The sequence below is a fragment of the Terrapene carolina genome, unplaced genomic scaffold (genome assembly GCF_002925995.2).
Source record: "Terrapene carolina triunguis isolate 2854851 unplaced genomic scaffold, T_m_triunguis-2.0 Scaffold62, whole genome shotgun sequence".
Lineage (NCBI taxonomy): Eukaryota > Metazoa > Chordata > Testudines > Emydidae > Terrapene > Terrapene triunguis.
In genome coordinates this window covers 55,903,701-55,915,176 of record NW_020664413.1, presented here as the reverse complement: position 1 = coordinate 55,915,176, position 11,476 = coordinate 55,903,701, and the positions used below count along the sequence as shown (strand labels likewise).

Sequence of the window (11,476 nt, the reverse complement as noted above, 5' to 3'; positions counted from 1 at the left end):
GCCATGGCCAGGGTGACAGCTAAATACAAGGCGGGACACACTGTTCATCCCCAGTCGGTGAAGGGGCCTGTTAACTCCTCGGCGGGGGGCTAAGGAGGGACTGAACCCCATTATCCCGGCCGGCCCACTAGCCCCTGCCCCCTCTCTGGAGGTGTTCCCTGGAGCCACTGGCAGAGCCTGCCTGAGAAAGACATGGGCCATGTGGCGGGGCAGCCATAGAAACCGAGAGCCTCCCCCTGCAGCGCCACCCCCTGACGTCACTAAGCGCACCGCGCAAGTACAAACAGGCACGAGGACGCGCTTTTCTCCGCGACTTGCGGGCGCGCGCGCCCCTCTCGCTCCCTCCCCGCAGAGCGATCGAACGAGCCCGCGCATGCGCACCCCTGTGTGACGCGCTTCCCTACTCTAGAAGGTTCTCGCAGTCGGCGGCACCATTTTGTGTGTGTAGGGCGGACTCGGAGGCTCAGCACCAGCAGACCCCTGAGGTAGCAGCGGCACTCGCCGGAGCGGTGAGTCGCTGGTTGGCGGTGGGGTAGAGGGGCGTTGGGGGGCGCTGTCCCCCGCCCGCGTGTGTCTGTGGTGGGGGTGTCGTTTCCTGCCCCAATCTAGCGGGGGACGGACAGATATCGCCGCCCCGGCCCCTGCTTGAAGCCCGGGGTGTTGCCCCCACCTCGGCAGACGCGGGAATGTCGCCGTCATCTGCCCCTGGGGGGGCGGCGGCGGCAGCAGCGGGCGGGGGCTGCTTGTTCCCTGTGGGTTTGACCCTGATTCCGGCCCATGCAGCCGCCCTACCCCGTGAAGGCTCCGCTGGGGTTGTGGCGGCCGTTAAATCCGGGTATGAGCCGCCCGCCCCCGCCGCCGCCATGTTCTGTCTGTCTGCGCCGGACGGCGAGAAAATGGCTGCGGCTGGTCCCGTGGGGAGAGGCGCCGGCCGCGGCCTCGCGGGGCCAGGGCATGTGCCTGCCTCGCCCCAAGGGCTTTGGGTCGCGAGTGAGAGACCCGGCTCAGGCTCGTCCTCCCACCCCATGACGGGGCTGTGCTGCCTCCCCAGCCAAGGAGGGACGTGGCGGCGCTCGGGGGGCGCAGCAGTGGCCCCTGGTATTCGGGGCTGGGGGGGGAGCTGCAGGGCAGGGACGACGGGCTGCAAACCCGTCGGGGCAGTAGTGTCTGGAAGAGGCTTAACACGTGTAGCGAGGTGACCGCCGTGACCAGCTCGGCCTGCCCCGGCCTCGTTCTGGGGAGTTACGGGGGGTCTCAGTAAGAAAGCCCATGGGAAGGATTAGCTGAAGGTCCCCAGTCGAGAGTGAACGGGAATGTTGTTTTCCCTCCCCTGACTCGTCCGACTAATACATTAGAGAGCACCTGAAAGTACAAGGGCAGCAGGATTGCTAGCGTTGCAGGCGCTGCAAAATCTCTAAATGGGGATACAAGGTGTCAGGTTCGTATTTATTTTATTTGTGTGGCAGGAGAGTGTGTTAGGAACTTGAATTGGTTTATGGCTGAAGGGTGGGCTAGGAGAGACGCTTTGAGTGATTTTTTTTTTTATTTCCTACTCTTCCCTCTTTGCAATAAATTAATCAGACTGAGTACATTTAAGCAGTTCACAGTGTATTTTGGTAGAGGCTTGAGAACTTCTGGTAGGTGTAATAGGAGGAGGAAGGTTTGTAATACTTTCCTCATGGATTGTATTTTCTAAATGTACAACCTACCCTAAATTCTTAATTACTTAGGGACAATCTTCACTCATTGCTGTATTTGCTTTCCACAATCAACTAGCTCTCTGTATAACTTTTCATGAGTGATGTACCAGTGTATTTGGATTCTGATATCTAAACTAACCATATTGTTAAATGTATTCACCTTAATTTGGGTTATTGCTAATTATGTACTAATGTATATTATGACTTTTAAAACAAACTTTGTATTTGTGTATAATCTAGGCACTATACCCAGATGTACAAACACTCATTTCTTAACCTGCGTATTATATAATTTTTTTAATATTAGCTTTAATAAAAAATTTTAATCTGTTAAAAAATACACGAAGTACGTTGCTAGCTTTTAAAAGCATGTTGGCTGGATGTTGAGGTAAACACTTTTTGCTCAAAAATTGATTTAATGGGTGTGGAATTTGAAGAATGAGTGGTCCCTGCTAGAGTAAGAATATTTGAGTTGATAGAATTTCCTATAAGAGGTTGGTCCATGTCTCTATATAGATGTCTTGATCTTTTTTTTTTTTTTAGACAAACACATTTAGGGGGTGGAGCAAAAATATTTCTACAAAACCATGAAGTTCACTGGGAAAACGAACTATTTTAATCTCTGTTAGCAGTTTAGATCAGTGTGCTATTTATATTACATTGTATTGGTAAATTGTAACACTATTTGGGATGTAATTTAAAGGGGGAATTGGCTTGTCTCTGACAGATGCGGCATTCCAAACGAACTGAGTATCCTGATTGGGATGAAAAGGAAAGTTGGGATTCCAGAAAGTGCAGCAGCAGCCATAAGAGAAAGAAGAGATCACACAGCAGTGCACGGGAGAACAAGCGCTGCAAACATAATCACTCCAAAGTTTCTGATAGGTAAATACATTTTGGATTTTTAATCGTGGTAAACTGCTAATCCTTTGTTTTAAGAACTGTTAAGTTTAAATTTCAGTAAGTGTATAAGCAGATCATCTGTTAACTTGTTTTGTTAGTATTTTCTTGATGCAGTATTTTGCAGATATTTCAAGAGTGAAGCCTTCCGGTTAGAATTGTCTTGATGGTTCCACTTGACATAAATTGATGTCAATTAAATTCATTTGTTTTTTATTTCTAGTCATCATTCGGAAGCCAGGTCCATAAATGAAAGAGATCATCATGACCGGCGTTACATTGAAGAATATAGAAGTGATTACAGTCAAGTGTATGAAAATGGGCACCATCACAGAGATCATGAAAATGGTTATCACAACCACAGTAGCAAGTCTTCAGGCCATAGTGGGAGGAGTAGTTATAAAAGAAAACACAAGACATATCACAGTGCCTCACATCATCATTCGCAAATGGTATGAGTAATTTTTAAACTTTTGATTATTTTATTTTAGGAAAATAACTTCTCATCTGAGCAGTAGCAGTCAAGTGTGCGAGTTCGGGAAGGTCTTATTGCTAATATTCACAATAGATTACTATTTTTTTCCCCTTGGATGAGAAGTTTCTATATCACAGATATACTCACTAAACCCTAGAACGTATAATTGTTTATCAGATAGAATTCCACTGATGAATAATAACCACTGATTAATTACCTTTATTTAATAATTACCTGAAACATAGGTATTGCCCCTCATGTATCTTAAAATGCAAGTCTTCATATGTCATGTAAGGTAAATATTTCCATCTTGCTCAAAATCCAAACCATTTAACCATTTATGTACAAGCTATTACTTAAATTTGCTTTTGTTAAACTTAGTAACTTTAATGTCTTTGAAATAACAAGGAGAGACATATATGTGCAGTCTTTTTTTTTGCAACTGTTAATTAACAAAGTGTCTGATAAACAAGTGCAGTATGGTTTTGAGTATCCGACATGCATGCTGTCTATCCACTGGCAGGGCATGCTGTCTGATTTCTTAATGTAGTTATGCATAACTTTAATTGACAGAACAGTTGAAGACAATATGGTTTATACTTTTATGATAACTCTTTAACTGAAGAAGCCTGGAGTAGATTTATCTTTTTGTGACTTTTTTTATTTCTTCTGAAATATTACTCAGAAGAATGTTTAATTCTGATGAATACTTTAAACTGAGATTTGTTTAACTTGGGTATTCTAATTTGACCACAAGGCTATTTTATATAGACCAGTAAATAATAAATCCTGCTGTTTTACAGCATTAGACTTGCAAATAAGGACACTGCAATCCTAAAATAAATTTCAGTGCTTCAAGTGAACCATTTTTTTAAAAAGAAAAAAACAATTGTGTTGTAATTTTTTGTTGCCACTTTGAGTATCTTATCTGAAAATCTGTTCCTTGCCATGTTTTTCTCCTGTAACATAAACTATGTGCCCTGTGAATTTCTGGGGACTGAATTTGAAATTGCTCCTGCCAACCGTTTGTGGCCTGGCGCGTATCTGAATGCCTGAATATCTCCCCGCTGAATGAATTTCGTATTCTGCCCTGAATTCACTCGGGTTTATTGATTGGCTGGACGATCTTGGTGCCGCCCACATGCCGTTTCCAGAAGAGTCACCGAAGGAAAAGATCCAGGAGTGTAGAGGATGATGAGGAGGGTCACCTGATCTGTCAGAGTGGAGACGTACTAAGTGCAAGATGTATAGAATATTTTTCAAAATTTATTAACTTTTCAGATAGAATAATTTCTTTTAGAATAAGATGTCAGGGGCTTTGGAAGTCTTTTCTTTCTTTCTCGGTTTTTTTTTTAATTTCATTTTTATTTTTTTATTTTTTTTTATTTTGTGGGGGGATTGTTTTTCTTTTTCTCTAGAAATTAAACATTGATACTCATTTTCCAAAATAGTAAATGAAGTTAATGAAATTTGGAATGACACATAGCTATAACTGTTTTGATGAGTTGTTCAATAGAATAAATATTCTAGCTTAGAGATGTTTAGTTACACTTTTATAGAGGCACAGCCTAGATTAATCTGCATTGATAGAATTTAGTTTTGTGAATAACTAATTAGACTATCACTGCTTCTTTGACTGAGATTTTTTTTCTCTTTTAGATGAAATTATTGCTACTCTGGGCGAAGGTGCTTTTGGAAAAGTTGTGGAGTGCATAGATCACAAGACGTAAGTCATTTTTTCTTATAAATGTAACTTTCGCCTAGTTTACAAAATGGTTTCGCATTTGTAGTAAATATGTATTCAAATTTTATTTGGCCCTTTAAATTTGTTGCTTTTGGGTTAGTTATTTCCTGACTGTCTTTATACTAATTGCTTTTCTATTTATATATAATAGCACTGATACAGGGAAACTACAGTTCAACCGTCACCAGTTAGAGGATCAAATTATGCTACAGCTGTCTGTACATGACTTCCATTTTGAGTCATTGAGAGTTGCTCATGTGCATATCTGAGTGTCTCTCCTATCTACAGAACAATAAATAGCATGATTTAAAAGTTTACTCTGTCACACAGTTGCAAGGTTACTGTTTATGAAGGTGCAGTCCGATTTAATATTTGGATTACCTGTATATAATAAGCACTTGCTAAATCAAGAATACATAAATTTGCATCCAATTAATGGACTGCATAATTGACAGGCAATAGTACCTGTTTGTATCTGTGATTATTGTGGAATCCAGTCTACAGTCTTAACGGTTACATAATTCATTTGCAAATATCTCACTTCAGAATGTAATTTTTTACCCACTTATGACATTGAAAAGAACTGTAAATCCAATGTCTGACTATCCCAAGTTTTAAGATGGCTGACAGACAGCACATCTTAGTATATCAAACTTTTATCCAACACTAACATGGGACAGAGAGAGACGTGTATATAGTCTGTAACTTGCTATCATGTTGAACCCACATGACTTTATTTTTATAGTTTTTGTTATGTACTAAAATAAAGTGGTAGGATAAAATCAAACTAACACAGGTGCAACATAATTTATGATTGGGCATATTTAACACATTACAATGAAAATAAGCAGTGGGGAAAAATTGATACTTTTTTTGTGTCTGAATGTATGAAACTTAACATGAATTTAGTTTTAAGGATGAAAAGCACTATTTTTAAAAACGTTATTTGTGATGATCATTTGCTAGTTCACTGGGAGTTTTGCAGTTGAATTCTGCAGTGAAGGAAACTTATGGGGGGTGTTACGGTATGCTATAATTATAGTTCTGCAGTTGTCTATAACGATTCAAAAACTTTTATTTTACAGGGAAGGTAGACACGTAGCAGTGAAAATAGTAAAAAATGTTGATAGATATTGTGAAGCAGCTCGTTCAGAAATACAGGTATTGGAGCATTTAAATGCATCAGATCCCAAGAACACATTGTAAGTATAGAATTAGAATGGAAAATATTTTGGTTTTAGGATTTCTTCATTCCTTTGACTCCTTTCTAAAATTCCTCTGACTTTCTTTAAACCATAATTGTAATTTTAATATTACATTGACACTGTACTGCCTAAATAATCCAGTAACCTTATTCTTGTAATTCCTTCCTTTGTCTTCCATGCTTATTATCTTCCCCAGTGTCCTATCTCATTATTAAACTAGATTTTAAACCCTTCAGTGTAGGGGACCATGTTTTTACTTGCTATTTAATCGTGTATACTTCTGGTCCTCTACAAAATTATTTCTATTTTGTGTAAACTCTACTCACTAGTTCACAGTTGCTGGGTGAAATGCACCTCTGAGACCCCTTCTGATCCCCCTCCCTGGCCTGTAGCAAGCACCATCTGGCTCAGAGTGGAATCACATGATTCTCACAGACTCAGACCAGGTCTTTTGTAGCAGCCCCCCAGTACTAACCATGATTGCCTCAGCAGATCTGTTTTTTTTTTTTTATGCTTAGACCAGGGGTGGGCAAACTACGGCCCGCCAGCCATTTTAATCCAGCCCTCTGACTCCCACTGGGGAGTGGAGACTGGGGCTTTCCCCGCCTCAGCTTGGGGCCACTTCACACGGCTCCTGGAAGCAGCAGCATGGCCCCCCCTCCAGCTCCTACGTGTAGGGGCAGCCAGGGGGCTCCGCTCTGCATGCTGCCCCCCTCAGCTCCCATTGGCCAGTGGGAGCTGCAGGGGCGGTACCTGCGGACAGGGCAGTGTGCAGAGTCACCTGGCCGCGCTGCCATGTAGGAGACGGAGAAGGGACATGCCGCTTCTTCTGGGAGCTGCTTAAGGTAAGCACTGCCCAGAGCCTGCACCCTTGAGCCTCCCCCCGCGTCCCAACCCTCTGCCCCAACCCCAGATCCCACTCCTGCACCCCAACCCCAATTTTGTGACCATTCATGGCCTGCCATACAATTTCTATTCCCAGATGTGGCTCTTGGGCCACAAAATTTGCCCACCCCGGCTTAGCCCCTGGAGTTCTGTTCTCACTCACTTGCAGCCCCCCAGGAGGACCCAGACCCCTGGTTGAGAACCACTGGGCTATGTCACTTTGAACTGGAGCTTAGAAGTGTGCAGTTGGCTTGTGGTTGTCCCTGATGTTAGCTGGGAGGTTGCTTATCTGGAATTGTTGTTGCCTTCTTTTTAGTTCTTCTAGCTCCCAGTTAAGCTAGAACAATACATTCATACAGGAAAATCTTACTATATACTGGGATTATAACTGCATACTCACTGTTCAGGTCAAATACAGCCATTTATGAACACAGTATCAGCATTCATAACACTTGCATATCTGCTGTATGTCTATTACAGTACATTTTACTATGTTTTTTTGTTTACAGTCGCTGTGTACAGATGTTGGAATGGTTTGAACATCATGGTCATGTTTGCATTGTTTTTGAACTACTGGGACTTAGTACCTATGACTTTATCAAAGAGAATAGTTTTTTGCCTTTTCGGCTTGACCACATTAGGAAGATGGCATATCAGATTTGCAAATCTGTAAACTGTAAGTATGTTTAATATTTTTCAGTTGTTGAAATTACTATTCTTTAAATAGTTTGATAACTTTCATTTTCTCTTGCAGTTTTACACTTGAACAAATTGACTCATACAGATCTGAAGCCTGAAAATATTTTATTTGTGAAGTCTGACTATGTAGAAGAGTATAACCCCAAACTGGTAAATCTATAGTTTCAAATTGTTCTCGCTACAACATATTTTTCAGGCTTATTCTGTTCGTACATTTAATGCTGTATATTTCATTTTAGAAACGTGATGAACGCACACTAAAAAATCCAGACATCAAACTTGTGGACTTTGGAAGTGCAACATATGATGACGAACATCACAGTACTCTGGTGTCTACAAGACATTACAGAGCTCCAGAAGTTATTTTAGGTCAGAAAACACTTTTTTAAACTTCAAACCAGCTTATTTAGAAATAGTAGTATACTTTAATTTCTGCTCATCTGAAGTGCTTATTAATTCTGAAGCATCTTTTTGTCACATTATTACCTTAAATAGTGATTCTGATATGCAGCATTTTTTTGAGGTCAGTTTGCATTTTCAAACCAAGTTACTTTGCTTTTTCTAGAGCTGGTGGTGTTTACAATGATTGCCAAAATGTTAACTAACTTACACTGGATTTCTATTCTGCAGGCCATTTACTTGCTAGAAAGAGAACTCTATTTTCAGTTGCCATCATAGTATAATGGATATAAAGTTGTTTAATTTATTAATCTGTCTACATCACCATTTGGGAGTAGATTAACTGCTTAATATCACTTAAAATGGGTATTGCTCTTGGGTATGAACCTTGCACATTTCTTATTTTTGACAGCCCTGGGATGGTCACAACCTTGTGATGTTTGGAGCATAGGCTGTATTCTCATAGAGTATTACCTTGGATTCACAGTATTTCCGGTAGGTAACTATGAAAATTCTTTATATGGAGAGAATGGGGGGAAATATTTTTCTATAGACACTCTGATGGTCAGAAACGATTTGTCCTTTTGTTTTGTAATGGGAACATGAAGAAGAGAAATATCAGATATGACCCCTGTTCACTGTGAAGCTTCTCCCTGCCTATGGAGGCACATTATAGTATACCACTGACATGGTTATTGATACATAGCAGTAAATATTTTGCTACTTAAAAAAAATCCCAAAAACTAGCTTGTTCTCAGTGTATGTCACTTACAGATCAGCAAATAGATTCAAGATCCTAAATCAGTAACTAAAATATGTAGCTTTAAAACTAAAGGGGCCATGCACTGTTTTTACTCATTTTCAATTTCCAGTCTGAGTTCATAGAATATCAGGGTTGGAAGGGTCCTCAGGAGGTCATCTAGTCCAAGTCCCTGCTCAAAGCAGGAGCTATCCCTAAGCAGAATTTTGCCCCAGATCTGTAAATGGGCCCTCAAGGATTGAACTCACAACCCTGGGTTTAGCAGGCCAATGCTCAAACCACTGAGCTAGCCTTCTCCTGGTTCTATTTCCCTTGCAATAGTTTAGGTACACTGCTTAAAGTCTTAGCAGGTATAACACTTTTCACTGATCAGTGAAAACCCAGGATGTACAGTTGTCAAAATAGGAATCAGAAAACTTTACAATTGTATGTGTGGGTTAATATACTAAATGTTTTTTCTGCTGTTAACTTGGGGGGAAAAACACCCTAGCATCTCTTGGTGAATAAACTTTTAAATGGATTAGGGGATGGTAATAAGCTAAACACTTTCTTTCTTTAGACACATGATAGTAAAGAGCATTTGGCAATGATGGAGAGAATACTGGGGCCTTTACCAATTCACATGATAGAGAAAACCAGGTAATTAATTATACTCAAATCTTTCTCCTCGCTGTAATATGTTTTGGTTTACCTGATTTTAAACCAAGTCAAACAATTATAGATTTATTTCATCTGAAGTTCCAGTTCATGTATTGGTTAATCTAGATATCTAGTTATGGCTTATAAAGCAGAGAACAGCAATGTTTGGCTTTATTGGGATTGGGGAAAATGCATACAAGTGTCTGAGAGGCATAGATACCTCAGGACCTTGTAATACTGACTTGAACTAACCCCCCCCCCCCAAAAACACACAACTTACCTGTGGTTTGCAACTACTGTGTTTCCCTGAAAATAAGACAGTCTTATATTAATTTTTGCTCCCAAAGATGTGCTAGGTCTTATTTTCAGGGGAGGTCTTATTTTTCCTGGAGCTTCAGGGCCTTATATTGCGGGGTGGCCTTATTATCGGGGAAACAGGGTAGTAATTACTTACATATGTCTAGCCTCTCTTAAGCATCTATAAAGTCAACTAATCCTTTTGTGAGTTTATGGTCATATTACTGTTCCAGAACATTGGTTTGTGATTGCTTCAAACAATTCTTAATCTACAGGAAGCGCAAGTATTTCCACCATAACCAATTGGACTGGGATGAACATAGTTCTGCAGGTAGATATGTTTCAAGACGTTGTAAACCACTTAAGGTAAGAGTTGATAAAAGTTAACAATTTTTCTTTGTGGGAAGAAGTCAAGTTTCTCAATTGACTTTTCCTCCCCTCTCCCCTTCCAGGAGTTCATGCTTTGTCAAGATTTGGACCATGAGAATCTGTTTGACCTCATTCAAAAAATGTTGGAGTATGACCCAGCCAAAAGAATCACTCTTCAGGAAGCCTTGACCCACCCTTTCTTTTCTGCTCTAAAGCAGGAAAATAAGTAAAATCTATACTTTATATATAGTTCTCCAGAGCAGATTATAGACTGTGTCAGTCAACAAAACAAGTATATTTATTTTGTACAGTTAGCTTTGTAAGTGTCATTTTGTATCATGACCATGTTTCTTATTTGAACACTTAAGTTTATTTCAATAAAGTTTCTTGAAATGGCTTGTTTGCAGCAGAAGTGGTTCTTGACTGCCTATGTTTTCTCTAAGTAAAAGTACTTGTAGTTTAAGGTTTTAGTGTATTCAAACTCAATTAATGCTTAAACTAGCACCGTAGATGAAGTCTATTTAATAGAAAGCCAGTAGTTTTACCAGATGAATGGTGATGAGCCCTTAGACTGATTCTTTGTGCAAGAGCAAGGAAGACTTGTGATTTAGAAGTTACAAAAAATCAGAAACTTGAGTTAACAGAAGCTGGGACACTATGAGCAGGTGAGGTAGACTAGTTTACATGAGGTGCTAGATGTATTTTAATCTAGCTTCACCATTATGCTGTACCTCTAGTAACTAGCATTTTATTTTAGAGGGTGAAGCTAGACAAAGTTTCCTAGACTCTAATTAGACTACTGTTAGACTTAGGTTTTAGAGTGCAATATCTGAAGATTCAGGGTTGAAAGAATTTTTGTAAAACAAGGTTTACACTACAGTACAAGCCAGCTTGGTTTTGGCAAAAAAAAGACTAACCTAAGAAGTGTAAGGATGGACTTTATTTAAAAAAAGTCTTTAGAAGACAAATTACAAAGGAAGCAGATCACTACAGTAGAAACCTGTTGAATACATTGTGCACCAAAGTTCTACCAAGATCACTCATTTAACAAATACTTCACTCACAAGGGGATCAGTTAGTATTCTTTTCATTAGGTTATGACAACATTACTCCAAATTTGATTTTCAACATTAACAAAAGGTCTCTCCCTATTCTTGATTCAACAAGGATGTCCTTAGAAAGTGATGACATTTCAGTGTTTAGCATAGTTGGGTTTTTTAAAACTCTGGCAGCATTTAGCATTAGTAAGCCTATTGCCACAAGATGCCTGTGCACAGTATCTCTTAATCCTACCTTCTAATGGCCATGCATTTAACATTATAGAAGAGCCAAGGGAAAGGGGTTTGGGGTGAGGTGAAGCAAAAATCATAAGCTGTGGAACACCCTGAGCAGTATGCAACTTAA

At 40.2% G+C, this 11,476-nt stretch overlaps 1 protein-coding gene across 2 annotated transcripts; it reads left to right on the top strand.

Moving 5' to 3' along the window:
• Positions 1–404: 404 nt before the first annotated feature.
• Positions 405–10,468, top strand: CLK1 (CDC like kinase 1). Of its 2 annotated transcripts, XM_024214065.3 has the most exons (13): positions 405–509; positions 2,428–2,585; positions 2,824–3,052; positions 4,230–4,320; positions 4,735–4,801; positions 5,905–6,021; positions 7,419–7,585; positions 7,664–7,758; positions 7,848–7,977; positions 8,420–8,502; positions 9,327–9,406; positions 9,979–10,069; positions 10,156–10,468. In XM_024214065.3, exons 2-13 carry the CDS (start codon positions 2,428–2,430, stop codon positions 10,300–10,302), a joined length of 1,455 nt encoding a protein of 484 aa, XP_024069833.2. In that variant the 5' UTR covers positions 405–509; the 3' UTR covers positions 10,303–10,468. The 2 variants fall into 2 exon arrangements, with proteins under 2 accessions (XP_024069833.2, XP_029766395.1); XM_029910535.1 differs by lacking the exons at positions 405–509; positions 2,428–2,585; positions 4,230–4,320 and having other exon boundaries at positions 3,034–3,052.
• The last annotated feature ends 1,008 nt before the right edge of the window (positions 10,469–11,476 follow it).

What these genes read in the sequence shown, in the direction of transcription:
- CLK1 (XM_024214065.3), top strand. Translation starts at nt 2,428, where the DNA reads ATGCGGCATTCCAAACGAACTGAGTATCCTGATTGGGATGAAAAGGAA. An exon ending in AGACGTACTAAGTGCAAGAT is followed by an intron (nt 4,321 to 4,734) that starts GTATAGAATATT and finishes TTTCTCTTTTAG; the next exon opens with ATGAAATTATTGCTACTCTG. An exon ending in CACATGATAGAGAAAACCAG is followed by an intron (nt 9,407 to 9,978) that starts GTAATTAATTAT and finishes CTTAATCTACAG; the next exon opens with GAAGCGCAAGTATTTCCACC.